Below are 17,404 nucleotides of genomic sequence, written 5' to 3' on the forward strand. Positions count from 1 at the left end.
GTGGCCGAAGGTTTGTTCCCTCATCAGCTAGTATCTCTAAAAACATACGCTCCATAGGTCCTGACCATTTGAAATGCTTGGACTTCTCTTCTCTAGTCTTGCCCATTGCTACATTATCAAACATGTCCCACACAAGAAATTTTGATAAATAAAGAATAACACAATAACAGACATCATTTGACTATTGAGACAAAAAAAACATCAAAGTGATATAGAATAGTAAATCAAGTTCACATTTACAAGAACTCCAATCACAAAGTATTCATGTCACATCAAAAAACATCAGACAACTTCTAAGAAGATACAAATACTAAACATTCATTCTATGCCTACTATAGTCATCCCATATTAAACATGTGATACTATCTCTTTTTGCTGCCCACTCTCTGTGTTCCTCCCTCTCCTCTTTTTGTGTTTGTCGATGTCTTCTTTCTTGACTTTGAGATTCGATCTCTACATTTAGTTCTTGCATAAATGGATCATAAGGGTCAACTCCCATAATGAAGTTATGTAAAATACAACATGCTAAGACCACATCAACTTGAGTATCAAAATACCAAAAGGGTTTGTGTCTAATACACAAAAACGCCTTTTTAGGACCCTAAATGCCCTTTCTATTGCAAACCGTAAAGATGAATGGCGATGATTGAACAACTCTTTCTCGTTCTCAGGTGAGTGGTCACTAAACTCCCTCCTATGATATCGAACTCCACAATATGGAGAAATTATTCCCGGTTGGATGCCATATCCGACATCAGCAAGATAGTATTTACCTACCAATTTTATGTAAAGTTTCAACAACATGTTTCAAGAAAATAGGGTATAAATTTTATAGAAAATATTCCATATTTATACCTTCAGGAATTTTCATTCTTCGAGGCCTTGAAAGTGCATTTATAAGAATACGAGAGTCATGGGCCATGCCTTCCCAACTGGCCAACACATAAATGAATTTTAAATCATAAGTAACAGTTGCAAGAACATTTTGTGTTGTTTTCTCTTTTCGACCATGAAATTTTCCTTGAATTTTTGGGGGAACCGATGCACGGACATGGATATCATCAAGAGCTCCAATAGAATCCTAATGTACTTAATATGTAAGTAAATGTAACAACAGAGTAGGGCATTCAATTGGAAATATTCGATGTTCACCAAATAAGTAAAACATTTTTAAACAAGCAAACAAAAATTTCAATAGAAAATCACAAAACAGAAAAGAACTTACTGCAATTCTTCGGTAATCAAAGTGTGTCTGATCTCCACTTCCATATTTTGAGAGGAGCGCACAATTCTATCACCTCTCAAGATGTCGAGATCCTCCAAATGCCACTCCATAATAATTGTGAATGCTTGAGCTTGGGAAACCGTGTATATAAGTAGGAATTCTCCTTCACGCAATTTATCCAATAACAAATCCGGACCTACTTCCTCTCTACGAAGAACCACTCAAGTGGCATCGGCTTTGCCCTCCTTTACGGTAAAGTGAGCAACTCTTTTACGGTTTGATTGTACTCTATTTCTGCTTCTCTGGGTGCCCTCTCAACTTGTTGCGGACAAAAGGATAAAGGGCTAGTCGTGGCTTATAAGAGATGAACATAATTTCATCTTTAACCGATGAAGACCAAACTTAATCTAACTCAGATATCTAATGCGACAATGCAGGGTACAGATCTGTGAGCCATCAATGCATGCGTAGATTAACCAATGAAGATCAAACTTAAGCTAACTCAAATAGCTAAGGCCATAATGTAGGGTGCAAATTCATGAGCCATCAAATTCGAGGTTTTCAAGATATGTAATCCATGAAAATCGAGCAAAAGTTGGAGAGCGAGTCTCAACTAGTTCAACACGTGAAGAGAATAAGAAGGAGAGGGACTGAGAAACAAGAACAGAATGAACAGAGCTAGCAAACGTTGATGTCACTTGAGTGAATCTTCTTAGAGAGGAAGCATGTCTGGATTTGTTATTGAATGAATTAAGGGAAGGAAAATTCCTACTCATATACACGGTTTCCCAAGCTCAAGCATTCACAATTATTATGGAGCAACATTTGGAGGATCTCGACATCTTGAGAGGCGACAAAATTGTGCGCTCCTCTCAAAACATGGAGGTGGAGATCAGACACACCTTGTTCACCGGAGAATTACAATAAGTTCTTTTTCGTTTTATGATTTTTCATTGAAATTTCTGTTTGCTTATTTAAATATGTTTTACTTATTTGATGAATAACGAATATTTCCTACTGAATGCCATGTCTACTATTGCGAATAGGGTAGGGAATGAGCCTAACAAGAATCAAGAGGGTGGGCCTGTGGCTAGAAATTAGGAGGTTGATGGGAGAATTGTGGGGGCTGATGTGAGGATGGGTGGTCCTATAGTTGCTGCTAGGGTGGTTGATGTGGGGGCTGTTGAGGATGCTGATATGGGGCTATTGTAGGGGCTGCTGGGGGAATGTGTGGGTTGTTGGGGTGCTGAGATGGGGGCTGTCGTGGTGACTTGAGGGAGGTGGTGAATGCGAGGGCAAGTAAGGGAATTTTCATCAGGCACAAGCGGACATGGGTGTAACTAGGCTTTATTATAGAAGTAATTGTCATGGGTCAATCTACGAGCAGCCTTATTCACTCATATTCTCAATAATCATAATAACATAAACTCTAGATAAAAAACCTTTAAAATGTATTTTACTTATAAGATGGATACAAATGGAGAGATAAGGCTCATATATATATATATATATATATAAGTACAAGGCTAACCACAACCGTAGATTTCCAATTGATTTGATGGTAGAGATTACATGTGCTCATCTACCCAACTATCCGCATTTTATAAATTTACCATATTGTCCGCCTCCATGAGAATTCTAGAATACTCGAGAACTCTAGGATTTGAGTGACAATCGATGATCGCTCATTCATGAATCGATCATGGTCTTTCATATAGAAATCCTCTAAATTATGTCACTTTCTTGAACTGTGACATAATAGATAGAATGTTAATAGATAGAATAACCAAATTGTAACGGGACTGATTAGTAAATTAGAAGTTTGAAATATAGAGAATGAATTTCTCAAATGATTATCAAATTAACAAATCGTTGTTGTTGGGCTAGGTGAAGGTCTTTAATCTATTGGTGTAGCAATCACCTTAGCTCTACAATAGTATTATAGAATGTTAATATATTGAATAATCAAATAGTAGTGGGATTGATCGGCAAATTAGAGATTTGAAATATAGAGAATGAATTTATTATTTAGTCCGTGATTGTTTTTGTGACATCCATAATGCAACGCCTAGTAAGTGTTTGCGTCCTTGTTCTTCTAATCAAATTAGTTTTTGGAGTTAGGGCTTAAATTCGGAATTATGCGATATTCGAACCGTGGAGTTTGATTTTTGAATTGTTGAGCTATGAAACTTCATGGAATGATAATTTAGGGCATTGTGGAGCCGTAAGACTTTATGAAATTTGATTTGAGTTAACGGTTTGCTAGAAATAAATTTGAGTTGACGGTTTGCCAAAGTTTGTGACGTGTCTGGAAGTTTTGCGGAAATTATTACGTGTTTGCAAATCAAATTATTAAAGTCCTACTTTAAACTAATGAAAAGTCTAACATGACCCATTTAATATCCTAAGAAGTCGCCACCCTCTTTTGCCTTAATCCCAAAAGCTGCATGAGAGAAGGATTTGACTGAAAATATTAGCTGCAGCCATATTTGAATAGGATAATGATGCGACTCAGTTTATTGTTAAATTACCACTCGAACATATAACTTTGTTAGAATTGGAATATACATCACGAATCAGACATTTTAGCGCCAAGTCTTCTAGGGCACATACATAGAGTTTGTACGAGAAAACTACGCCATTTAGCATGTGATATGTGGGGGTGATATGTGGGGTGATGTTTGAGGAGGATCACAGAGCTTCAACAACCATGAGATGAGAGTTCTCCAAATCCATCAAACATACTTCACTAGCTAGACATCGAATACATTCATCATAATAAGTGGCACAAAAACTTGATGGCATGGCGAAAAGCAAAACGTCCGGATCTCCTTGATCGAGCGACCGTAATTTTACGCCCCATGAAATGTGAGGTCTTGTGCTCGGTGTCAACTCAGCGCAACCACTTAGGAACCGGGCCAGGAGGAAATAATTCATTTCGAATCTTCTGATCCAGCCACAAATATTGCCCGCCCTAGAATGGATCAGCTTTTATAAATTTAGCCCGGCATTCTAAAATCAACTCAGGATACAACGTTTGTCTCTGTCTAGTGAGATGCACCGGCGGCGTTACCTTTGCTTCCTTGGTTCTTTACTACGGATGCATTTATGGGCCCATAAGAAGCCACGTCAAGCCCAAAATCTGGACCACCAGCCAAGCCCACTTACTTCCAATTTCTTCCGATCCAACTAAACACGAAGCCCGTATCAAAAGCCCAATAAGCCCATGTCTTTTCACGTTCCTGTTTTACCTCCAGTTCATCTCATCTTCATCGTTCAGCCGATATTTAGGACATTCATTTTTTTCACAAGCGAGCTCGATAAAGCGATAAGCACGTTTCGCGAATCATGCCACTCACACATCCTTTCAATGCCGAGAGCACGAATCCGTATGCGCCGATAATTGCTCGGTCCATATAAGATCCGAAACTCGAGTTTCATCTGAAAATATTTGTTTCGCCATCTCTCCAATCTCATATCAAGTTAGAGATCGCAATCTTCAATCTTTATAGGGAATTATAACAATGTAATTGCAAGCCTCCTTTTTTCACCTTTAATAGGGACGACATAAATTTGACCGATTCCATTCTCTCCCTATAGACTTACTCCGCACATGATAAATTCACGAGCTATTATGTGTTTTTTAATCCCAATATGATAATAGAATTCATTAATCGAGAAGATTGAAAACTTCGAAGGAACCCTCTCTTCGAAACCCTCTCTCGCGTAGACTGAATTTTATTAGTTAGGCCAAGTTTAGTATTAGTGTCCTTAAACGATTTAATAAGTATTAGAATCTCTGGAATTGAGGAGAAGACAGCTTCAGATGCACTCCAAAAATCAAGACTCTCTGTCTCACATGCTTATCCATATCTAAATTTGTCAAAAAAAAAAAAAAAAGAACAAAATTCTTTTTGAATGGAGGTAGACTCTGACCCACAATGCCCGGCGAGAATCGCGACTTGGAAACTCAACAGCCTAAAAAAGAGGTTCCCTTGCTTCTGAACAACTAAATCTTTCTGGGAATAAGAGATTTACGTTTGCATATTTTATATTTTGGACCACCCTTATTTTGATTAGAAACCACTCTCATTTGCTAGTCATGTTGATTATACTCTGTCCTTGAATAACTCATTTTTTATGAAAAGATGTAGTTTTTCGTTCTTAAGTCGGTTGGGTTCTTCGTATCATATGAAAATTCATTTCCTATTATTTATTATGAGAAAATTACAACGTGATTTTGAGAAAAAGTGTTGAATGTAATCTAGATCTCGAATTTGGGGGCAAAGGTCTCGAGCCTAGCCTTGGGGACTCGGATTGGGCTCTTTGGGTCCCAAGCCTGGGCATGAGAGCAAGGATCCCTAGGCCAACTGTCGGTGACTAGGTTAATTGTTTTGGGGTTCATTCCCAGTCTTCGAAAACTAGGAACGGGCCTCAAGAGATCGGAGCGCAAGAACCGGTGAATCGAGCACAAGACCTCGGTACTTCGGCTCCACCAATGGGATCTTGAACTCAATCTCGAGGTTCCATATGAGCTCAAACTCAAGGAATTAGGCTCGAGTGCTAGGGTCCAATGGTATTTTTGGAAAATTACATTTGATATTTTTAAAGGGAAAGTCCTTTTATAGAGTTTGAGTATAGGCTTTCGTCAACTATACAAAAAATAAATTTTGTTGACTATTCCTAAGTGATCCAAGCATCGGAAGATGAGGAAAGTATCTTTAACTATAAATTTTCCATCCTCAGGTTCACTATAGTAAAAAGCAAAAGATAGTAGGATTGGTGTGTGTTGTCTTGTCGAACAAATTTCTTAAACCAAACTTGAATATAACAGTGAGAGGGGACAAAATAAACCTAGTTGGCTACAAATACTAAAAGAAAAACACACATTATGTTCTTCACGTGATTGACATTCTAAACCTAGCTTAGTTACTGTAATTTAATTTTGCCATGCCTAACAGCTGCTTTCCAAATTTAGATTTTCACCTAACCTTTTCTTACCTCGCATCACGAGAAGTTATTGCTTCATCTAATCCGAGAAACGAAGCCAATCACACACCACAAACAGACAAATACCCTTTTTGGATTCCAAGAAAACAGTAACACCTGTTCCATTCATGCATTACAATTACCGCTGTTCATCACATCACGGAGCCTCGAGTTTCTATATTATACTCTTTTCTTTTTCTTTTTCTTTTTCTTTTTCTTTTTCATATGTAGGGGCACAAGTGCACAAGTCCAGTAATTCGATCGCCTATGAAATGCCCTGCAAATCTCATCAGCCGATTACGTCTAGGCATTTGGTCCGTACCGGTGGCCCTAACTATAATCGGTATATAATTAGTGGAATTGATCGTACGATCTTCAATTCCCAAGCTGAAAATTCTCCCCGACGCCCTAATAGCGCCGACACAGATGGATTATGTTAACGAGTGCCCTTTGGATATTTGTCAAGCAAACAATTAAGGAAATTCTCCAGTTTTTCAATGAACTAGTTGTCGCCACTTTATGCACCGTGAGCGAAAAATCGAATTATTGCAAATAAAGTGTAATTTAACAAGTGTCTGTGCAAGGAATAATTATTGGTTCAATAGGCAAATAATTATTGCCACTCCACTAAAGCAAACTCGTCAATCAATCGATACTACAGATTAATTAGTTATGCGATGATCACCTTTCTCGAATCCCACGAAGTGCACTTTCCTTGCCGGGAATAGCAAGGATGGCTGGCCCACAAAAAATGGCACGGAAATGGGTCCAGAAAGTTTCCAACAATGGCAACTTGGATTAGGGCTCTTGCATTATTATTATTATTATCATCGTCCCTACTTTTAGGTTGGACAAAGCCACTTTATTTGGTGTCCAATGTGCAAGATTATCCTTCCACCCATCTTGCTTTTCCAATAACTTATAAGAAAAACTCGTGATAATCTCCCTCCTACTTTCAATCTCTCTATCTCTCTTTTGTTTGTAGTAATTAAGAGGTACTCGGACCAGATTTCTCGTACCAAATCAAGTGCACCTCCTTGATCTAATCGGCGCAAATCATTCATGTGGCGATTAGGAAATTCCTTGAAACTTTAGTAATATTTTCGGCGCCCGAGATGTCGACCGCGTTATTACTAGACCAAATTAAATGAAGCCAAGCTTTTTAATGAATTGCCTGCATTATTAATCAGTAAGACTTGTGGGAAGAACGTAAGATAGGTGAAAAGCACGCAGAAGTGGAGACAAGTGTTTCTGGGCCGGCCCGCGACAGTTGAAATAAAAAAAAAAAAAAAAAAAAAGAAGAAGCACGATACCCCATCGTCAGTGATTTACAAGTTTAATCACCGCGAATCAGAGCATAATCATAGGATGCTTCAAGACATCATCTGAATAAACCTCCTCAGAAAGACAGCAAGAATCCGTATCTTTTTTCCAGACGCGCTCGAGATCGCTATGGATTTCCAGCTTGAATTCATCCATATTTTATAAGATCCTGTGACCAGGTTTATCCCGCTAGAAATGATCGGTCGGTACATCGTACTCTCCAGCTGACTCCTCAGCCGTCGAATGCCGAGAGAAAAAAAAAAAGAAGAAGAAGAAGAGAAAAACTCATTAGAAAACTGATTAGCAGTAGAGCAGAGACAAAGGTGATCCGCTGGCTTTAATAATGCACAGCATCAAACCAGATCTCACTGCATAACTAGCGTATCTCCTAGAATAATGTCCGAACGGTGGGCGATTCAGTGTATTTCAGCTAACCCCGATGCTCCTGACCTTTTATAAATCTATCCCGAGCTCCTTCTGGGATCGGTTGTACCTGCGGTTGCAGCATTCGAGATAGGCTTCTTCTCTTCTTATTTTGTTCAACAACAAAAAGAAAAGAAACAAAAATCGATCTCGGTATTCTGTTCCATACGAGATGGTATATGCGGGCAAGTCAAAAGGAATTATAATACACGGAAGATGATTCTTCTGTTGACTCGGAACTGATTCTCAACGGGTTCCTTGAATTTGTGAAAATTTCTGCAATATCATAACGTTAGTCAAACCCCTAGTTGCACCAACGTCTCCTCGATGCCTTATCGTTCCTACTTCCACCTAACAAGTGGACTCAAACTATAGTGTTTCATATTCTAGTTTGATTTAATATTTGCTCGAGCTATGTACAAAATTCATGCATATAGACAGGTTAGATGACTCGGGAATCACGGCGGTGGGGAAGTCCTTGAGTAATTTTTTGCTCAGAAGTTAAATTTTCAATTGACAAGGCCTAGATTCTAAGTCTAATACCAAATTTCTAAAACTTCACGAAATGAAAATGGAAGAAATTGTTCCATTGGGCATATGAATTGCCTTTTGGTCAATGTTTCATGCTCGCAAGGACAAAAAAGAAAATTTCTGATGCAGCAGAAAGCCCCCTGGCTGGGATCCTTTTACATCACCATGAAAATGACATTTCAATTGCCAAAAACTAGTTTTTTGGGGGGTCGAGTTAAAAAAAGTCCACGGATACGTGTCTTGTCTTGATTAATTAGCTATCATAAATATGTTTAATTTCAACAATTTTGGGAGTTGATTTGACCACGCACCCCGTTCTCATATTAACTTTGAAATCGTCGTTTTCGTTGACATTCGGACAACTGACTATTGAATTGAAAGTCAAGCAATTAAATTAACAAATCAAATCAGATAGTATCGGCGACTTTTACGTACATTACGTGACTGATATGAAGGTCGCACGTTTTCTCTGGCCAAAAAAAAAAGTTGATTGGGCAAGGAATCACAAGAAAATTTGGTTTTCGTGGGTTTTGTTGGGGGGTAAAAATGAACCGCAAAAATCATCCACTATCATTGAGCAATAATGATGAATTATCGTTTTTAACTAAGATATATATATATATATATATATATAATCCAAATTTTCGTAATTAAGTGGTGGAATTAATCTTAGAAGATAATGGTTTTAAGCTGGATCTAACTCAAATCCTCAAAGGAAAAAAACCCCAAAGACATGACGAGTCATATCATGAGAACAAATAAGCCAATGGGAATTATATTGAAAAATGAATTAGGGTACAAACCATTAAATTATCCCACATTGCTTATTTACATAATTTATATACTCTTTATATACATGTGATCTTTTTCGGTAATAAATTAGAAATACAAATATGGTATCGGAGTCGGGTTCCATCTTAATTTGTTTTGCATAGTGTATGATGTATTAATTTAAACTTCTGGATATAAGCTTTCAAAGTGGCAAAGTGTTGTGTAATTTTCTCGATAACATGGAAAGTTGACGCACGATTTTATCTTTGCTGCTAGAAATAAATACGATATATTAGTGAAAAGGCCACCCTCCCATCTCTATCAAGATTGGTCCAAACCACTTTTAGTGTTTTGGCTCTTGGTCCAGACTTCTGTTTCCTCTTTCTTTTCTTCTTGCTTTTTTTTTTGGGGGGGGTCGATCTTTTCTCCTTACTTTAGGCGGCATCAAATGTATGGGTAATAGAAAATTGTTACCTTTGTCCCTTTATTTCTTTAATCTATGTTTATTAGGTGCTTAAGATAGTCTCGCTTGAAAAAGATCTAGACGTGGTCCATACATAAGTGAATGGTTGCTATCAATGTGCAAGGTTCCTGGGCGTGTACTGATAGGGTATTAGTATTACTCTATGCCAGAACCTCCACTATGCATCCCAATTCTGAATCCTATAGGATCATGATGTCATCCTGAAATCCGTCAGTTTCACGGGTTTCAAGGTACCGTGTATTACTCTGTCTTTTCCTCTCTCTTTTTTTGTGGAAAATAAAAATTCACCAATCGAAAAGTTGTAACGATTTAGGTTACTAACACATTGAATATTCAACACCCAAAAACACTTGAATTGCAGGTTAATGTACATGCCCATGTCTAGTGATAACTTAATCATGTTACAGTAAAACATACAAAAAAATAGAAATAAATCAGCTTCTACCCATCATTTAAATTTATGAGTTTACATGAAACCCCACAACACCCTACCAAGAGCATGAACAAAAATGGATATGATTATATGACATAGCCAAGCTGGTGAGAAAGACAGAGGGGATATATTTGTCAAATAGAGTTGGAGATTGTTTCACGTATTAATTTAATGCGAAACTTTGATTTGAAAAATGACAAAGTCATAAATAATCAAAATGGTTAAGTCTGATAAAAAAAAATGATGATCTTTCACCATTATAAATTGGGTAAATTGAATCGGAAACTTTCCTTAAAAATTAAGACACCCCAGGTTGCATGGAATCCAAAGCTATTATCGATACAATGAGAAATAACTAAATAACCCGAGTAAATTTGAAGTTGAAAGAAAAAATGACATTCCACGTTTAACTTTCGCCCCCTTTTTTATTTTTATTAGATATTATCATGGATCGAGCAGCTTAAGGGTGCGTTTGGAAAGACTTTTGGGGAAAGTCTTTAGGAAAATGCAAAGATCTTTGAGTTAAATGTGTTTTCCAAAATGCAAACTGTGTTTAGTAAATTATAATTTAAAAGCCCTTTGTGAAGTACCTTTGAGCAAAATAGCGTTTGGGGGCAAATGACTTTTGTAAAAAAAAATATCAAAAGAAGAATAAAAAAAAAATGAAAACCAAAGAAAGGCGGGCGGCATTCCACGATCAAGCGGCGACCCCCGGCGACCTCCGGCGACCTCCGGCGACCCCGGATCTGGGCCGGCGACCCACCGCGCCGCAGAGGTCGCCGGCGACCCATCTGGTCGCGCGTGAAGGTTGCGGCCGGCGTGGTCGCGACCAGATCTGCGACCAGATGGGTCGCGCGAAGGTCGCGACCTCCGCGGAGGTCGCCTGAAGCACGGCCGGCGACGCAGATCTGCGTCGCGACCTCTCGCGAAGGTCGCCCGGGTCGCGGCCGGCGACCCATCTGGTCGCAGCGCGAAGGTCGCGGCCGGCGACCAGATCTGCGACCAAATGGGTCGCGGTCGCGACCTTCGCGGCGACCTCTCGAGCGGGGTCACGCGACCCTCGCCGAAGGGTCGCCGGCGAGGGTGGTGCTGGCGCGGTCGAGGGCTGGCGTCGCAGTGGTCGGCGGCTCGGGTGCCGGTGCGGGTGGTGCTTTGCGCGGTCGAGGGCCGCCACCACGGTGGCCGGGCGCGAGCAAGGTCTCCCGAAGAAGATGAACAGTACCCAAAAAGAAGAAGACGATGAGAGGGCAAAACCGGAAAAACGAAGAAACAACAAGGATAATTTGGGAAGAAAATTTTTTTTTAGCCCCTCGCCCTCAGCATTTTCGGCATGCTGAAAGCCCAAGGCAGCCTCCCACCTGCCTTGGGCTTTCAGCCTTCACAAGGCTGACATTTTGCAAAGGGGCCTTGAAAATTCTTTGCCAAACACCCCATACTTGGCTCAAAGATCCTTGGGGCTTCAAAGTAGCCTTGAGAAGCTACTCCCAAACGCAGCCTAAGTCCTTGAAAACGTGCTGAATAATGATGTCTAAATAGGTCCATGAGTGGCCAAACATGTCCTTCGGACATTGATGGGGTCAAAGCAAGCCATCACGAAATTTCCGAAGGCTTCTTTTGAGCAGACATGCACACTGTGTGGAAAAAAGGTTGATTTTTCCTTCAAATTGAATTACAAAACAAGAAATGGAAATAACATTACCATTCGATGCATACTTGTTAGATGTAAATTTACTCGAACAAGCACCATCTAATCGATTTGTAGCACTCCAAGTCGACACGAGGGGAGCACATGATCGCGATTGTTGAATTGGGATTTCGAGTTTGATCACAAAAAAAAAAAGAAATGGCTATGTTTGGTTATTGTGATTTGGATCAATTGAATCAAGTAAATTTTTTTCAAAATTACGACATTTGAATTTGTGCGACGTTGAAAGCTATTTTCGAGAGTAAAAAAGAAAAAGTATCCCCAGTGATTTTAAGGTTGAAAGAAAGGACGAGTAGGCAACTAGACATATTATAGGTCGCACACCTTAAAACCTCGAAAAACGTGCTGATAATGATGTTTGCAGTCGTCATATTTTCTTCTTTATTATTTGGTAAATAGCAACGTTTTGACAGAAAAAGCTCAAAAAAGAGCCTTTTGCTTTTTACTCACCGACCCGCCATATTAAGTTATAAGAAAACATCAGAAAGAAATTTGAACATTTAATTCGACTCTTCGTTTGGTCAAACTCTAAAGATCGCATCATTAAAATTCTAAAGATGACATTATAAAGTTAACCAAAATCGAGGAACTATTCGTATTGTTATCTCGGGTGATAATTATCGTGAATTTATCAAATAATCGACATTTTTTTTACTATGCTCAAATGGAAGAGCGAGTTGGGGGAAACTACTTTGCCTTTTACGGGACGAGGCAACAGAACAACGACCGGATTCGAGGATTGACGGACGACGACGACGACGACGATGATGATGATGGATCGGGCGTGTAGCGGGGAGCATCGTAGCGTGCGGTGGAGGCGAGCGAGATCTCCACGGAGGCGCGTGGGCCCCGCGAGATCAGCCTTTTCTTTGGTGGTGGTGGGGGGAAGGGGAAGGGGGATATCTTTGGGAGCGTGGATCATACGTGACAGGCTGTCCCCATGCACCTCAAAAGTCTGTCGGGGAATCTTCTCCTTCCCCTCTCTCCTCCCTCCCCAAGGACACCCCCCCCCGTCTCGCCGGATTACCTGTTCGACAGCGTTTCCCTCCCATCGATTTCAAGGGGGGGTAAAAGTCCATGGCGTCCTTGGAATCTTTCGCCCTTCATTTACTTGAGCTAGACCATTCACATTTTTTTGCTTATCGATCTAACGGCGAAAACCCCAAGACAGACGCGATGCCTCTTCAAATTTTATGTACGTTGTTTGATTCTGTCTCGTGAAAATTGGAATGAAGCTTGCACATTTTTGATATTTTCTTCTTCGTCCTTTTTTTCAAATTGATCGACTGGGTTTTCGAACTTTTCTTTATGTGCGATGAAATACTTGAAATCTAATTTTTTTTGTTCGGCTTGGTCTATTTGTCTTGAGTGAGGCTACATGTGCTCGCATGGTAACTGACATAGTCGCTTATGGCATGATGTGGACCTTATTATGAGGTGTTCTAGAAGCATGTCGACTCCGCTCATCTCGACTTAATATCAGGTGTGAAATTTCATTACTTATGGACGAAGGAATACTTGAATATGATGGTTGGAATTCAAAGAGGAACCATGGTGCTCCATCACTCTATCCAATCTGGGGATTTCATTATGTCCAAAGGACATCGATTTTCTTTTTCTTCCCTCCCGTCAATTTTGATGGCAGTAAAAGTTTGCAGTGTCCTTATAATCTTTCACTGTTCATTATTTGAGCTAGACTGTCAATATTTTTTGTTTATCAATCTAACGGCAAAAACCCCAAGATAGACACGGTACCTCTTCAAATTTCATGCACAAAAACAAAAGATGTCTTACCTCATATGATTTTGTCTTGTGAAAATTTGGAATGAACCTTGCACATCCTCAACACTTTCTTCTTCTTCTTCTTCTTCTTCTTCTTTTGTCAAATTGTTCCATTGGGTTTTTAAACTTTTCCTTTCGTGTGATTAAGTACTTGAGATCTAAGTTTTTTGTTCGGCTTGGTCTATTTGTATTGAGTCAGTAGATGGAATTGCCGGCATCGCTTACTGAGTGAGGCTACATGTGCCAGCATGGCTTGCTAACATTGTCACTTACGGTATGATGTGGACCTCGTTTTGAGGTTTTTTAGGAGCGTGTTAGCTCCACCCATCTCAACTTAACATCAGGTGTGAAATTTCATTAATTAAAAAAAGCAGTTTCTACATGTAACTTCGAAAGAATACTTGAATATAATGAGTGAGCGGGGGATTTGTCTACTTTAGAAATTTGTAAAATTTTATCTAATACAGCTTGCATATCCCTTATGTTTTTTCCTTTTTAAAAATTGTTTGATTGGGTTCGTAAACTTTTCTTTTCTAGGCAATGAAGTGCTTACACATGGAGTTGTCGGCGTCGCTTACTGAGCAAGGTTGAATGTGCCGGCGTGACGTTTGTTTACAATATGACGCGGATCTCATTTTGAGCTGTTTCGTGAGCATTGCTCAATTCAAAGTTGACGTAATTCATTAATTACACATGTAATTTATATGCATGACTTCAAAAGAATCGCTGAAGATATTGGTGGGAATTCAAAGAGGAATCACGGCTCTCCGTCACTGTATCTAATCCAGGGATTTCATTACGCCAAAAGCCCATCGATTTTCTCTTTCTTTCGTCCCTTCCCTTCCCTCCCTCCCTCCCCTGCTTTTTCACAGCGCTCTCTCCACCTGCTCATGGGCATGGCGAAAGGCCGTAACAGCTCCGCCACCACCGCCGCCGGCACACATGCCGGCGGTCCAGGCGAGGGGACGATGACGCCATCTGTATCTGTTTGGAGGATTTTGGCGGGCCCCACTTCCACCCCCTCCCTCTCTCTCTCTCTCTCGCCCTGCTCTTTCGGCTTTTGCCTTCGCTTCCATCCAAACTCTCTCTCTCTCTCTCTCAGTAATCTCCTCCTCTCGTCATATAAAATCAACCCACCCCCACTTTGCACACCTCAAATCTACTCATTCTCTCTCTCTCTCTCTCTCTCTCTCACTCATCGCATTGCCTTTCCTTTTACCAAATCTTCACGCCCCTCGCATTGCTCTCTCCGTTTCTGTAAAGGAATCGGCCCGGGAGAGCGTTGCTTCGGGGGAATGAAGAAATATGGTCGGATCTTGCTCTGATGGATGTGGGTTCTGCTGGGTCTTCTTCGCATGACGACCCCGTGCTCCCCCTCCTCCCCTGTCGTAGCAGCAGAGGAAGAAGGCGCCGTACCCTCGTGAGAAAGTTTCTGCTCTCGGATCTCTCGCATTTCTCTCCATTCCCGCAAATGAGCAGTGCCGCAGAGTCTCAGTTCCACGTCTTGGCCGTCGACGACAGCCTCATCGATAGGAAGCTCATCGAGCGGCTCCTCAAGATTTCCTCTTACCAAGGCAGGCACTTTTCTCTCCCCCTCTCTGTCCTTTGTGTTTTCTTGTATGAAACGAAGAATGGGTTCTTCAAGAAGTTGGCTTAGTTCTTCTTGTTGCTTTGCTTTGTTTTTTTTTTGTTCTTTTTTTGGGCGCTTTCATTTCTCATTCTCTCTCTTTTTTCTTCTTTTCTTTTCTGATTTTGTTCGATTCTTTCACGTTGCCATTTGCAGTGACTACCGTTGATTCTGGTAGTAAAGCTCTGGAGTTCCTGGGTTCCCGTGTTAACGATGACCGAAGCAGCTCCGATTCTCTCCCGTCCGTTTCGCCGAGCGATCATCAAGTAATAATGCGTCCTCCAGTTTCAGCATTTCTCCGTCTTTCTTTCCCTCGGGAACTTTCTTTTTCCTGCCATTTTTCGATATTCTGGGGTTCTGTTGCGCGACTCATTTTGATTTCCTATGGACTAATTAACAGGGAGTGGAGGTGAATCTCATCATCACAGACTACTGTATGCCCGGAATGACTGGCTACGACTTGCTCAAGAAAATCAAGGTACGGCCTATCCCCTCTTTTCACGATTACAGATATTCTTTCTTTCCCGTTTGCCCTTTCCTTTTCGTTCCTTTTCTCCTCTCGGTCGTCTTGTAGGCATCGTTTTTCCTTTCCGGGAAAATTTGGCCCCAGCCGTGTCTCGCCAGATTGATTGTTTTGCGTTCCATAGATCGACAAAGTCAGAAAGTGGCTAACATGCATGATTCTGAATGTTTCTGGTCGTGGGTCCTTCCATTTTTATCGCTTTTCCCCCCTCTTCCCCGCCCACTTGCTCGGGAATTTCCATGAGTAATAATCTCCAAGAATATATTCCCTACCCATCTTCGAGTAATAGTAAGGCTGACTGATCAGATCTGTCAAGCCAAGAGAACAAAGAAAAGCTGAACAGAGTAGGGCAATCTGGTGTAATTTACAGGAACCTTTCCTTTTGGCAACCCCCTTTTCTCCTTTCAGATTTCTAGTGTCCCCTCGAAATTGAATTTTTTATAACTCATAGATAGCATCTCCTTTTCTTTTCTTGTGCAGATTGATAGTACACACTTTTACTTAATCCCTAGAGAGTACCGGAAAGAACTGGTGTACGCAAATCTCATATGACTTATGTTCTTTCGCAGGAATCTTCGTCTCTGAGAGACATCCCGGTGGTCATTATGTCATCCGAGAATGTCCCTTCAAGGATCACCAGGTGAGAGCAGCACATAATACTGTTAGGAAAAGAGAACCTCCTCAATGTTTGTGCTCAGATGTTACGACTTTCAGGAGGATGATGGATGGTGTTTTGTTAACGGGGTGTGTTTGATTTGGGACGACGCAGATGCTTGGAAGAAGGTGCGGAGGAATTCATCCTGAAGCCGGTGCGATTAGCGGACGTGAACAAGCTCAGACCCCACATGATGAGAACCAAGAAGCTCAAGGGTCAGGAACAGGAACAGGAATTGCAAGAAGAGTCGGTGACACATTGTGAGGTTCGATCACAACCACCGCGCCAACATGAACTCGAGATCGAACAGAGTCAACAAGATCAATCCCAGCAGATTCAACAACACCAGCAACAGAAATCCGGCAATAATAACAAGAGAAAGGCCCTCGACGTCGAAGAAGGCCTTTCGCCCGACAGAACGAGAAGCAGATACAATGGAGTCGCCACTTTCTGATGAATCATCATCACACACACCCTTCGATTTTTTTTTTTTTTTTTTTTTGGTGACCATGTATCTTTTCACTAATTTTCTCTTTCACACCCCATTCCTGCTCACTGCTGGCGCATACAGATTAGAGAGAAGCGCTGGAGATTTGTTCTTTTCTTTTTCCCTCTTCTTTTCGGTTGCTTTTTTTTTTTTTTTTTTTTTTTTTTTTCTGGTATATAGATCTTAAATGAAGTAGTTAATTGACAGTAACTCTTTCTCATTTTGTCCGATCTCAATGCAAGGAAAACGAGAGTAATAGAAGGAAGAAAACGTGGGATGTATGGGAACAAGGGGGCAAAGAAAATTGGGGAGGAAAATGATGCTACAAAGTTCAGAAATTTCCCCCCAAAATTTATCTCACGGGAATTCTTAATTTCTACCCAAATTAGGTTTTTAAGCAACATTTCTCTAGATTTTTTAGCTGGGTTACCTCGAATTAACATGCA

General features: G+C 40.6%; 1 protein-coding gene across 1 annotated transcript; it reads left to right on the forward strand.

Moving 5' to 3' along the window:
• The first annotated feature begins 14,654 nt into the window (after positions 1-14,654).
• LOC108957730 (two-component response regulator ARR9) lies at positions 14,655-17,137 on the forward strand. Its single transcript, XM_039307997.1, has 5 exons — positions 14,655-15,240; positions 15,450-15,559; positions 15,694-15,771; positions 16,386-16,456; positions 16,586-17,137. Exons 1-5 carry the CDS (start codon positions 14,991-14,993, stop codon positions 16,923-16,925), a joined length of 849 nt encoding a protein of 282 aa, XP_039163931.1. The 5' UTR covers positions 14,655-14,990; the 3' UTR covers positions 16,926-17,137.
• Positions 17,138-17,404: the final 267 nt, after the last annotated feature.

The sequence above is a fragment of the Eucalyptus grandis genome, chromosome 1 (assembly GCF_016545825.1).
Source record: "Eucalyptus grandis isolate ANBG69807.140 chromosome 1, ASM1654582v1, whole genome shotgun sequence".
NCBI lineage: Eukaryota > Viridiplantae > Streptophyta > Magnoliopsida > Myrtales > Myrtaceae > Eucalyptus > Eucalyptus grandis.

Excerpts from the sequence above, each read along its gene's own strand:
- LOC108957730 (XM_039307997.1), top strand. The coding sequence starts at position 14,991 with ATGGATGTGGGTTCTGCTGGGTCTTCTTCGCATGACGACCCCGTGCTC. Across the intron at positions 15,241-15,449 it reads CAAGATTTCCTCTTACCAAG|TGACTACCGTTGATTCTGGT; the intron begins GCAGGCACTTTT and ends TGCCATTTGCAG. Across the intron at positions 15,772-16,385 it reads ACTTGCTCAAGAAAATCAAG|GAATCTTCGTCTCTGAGAGA; the intron begins GTACGGCCTATC and ends GTTCTTTCGCAG.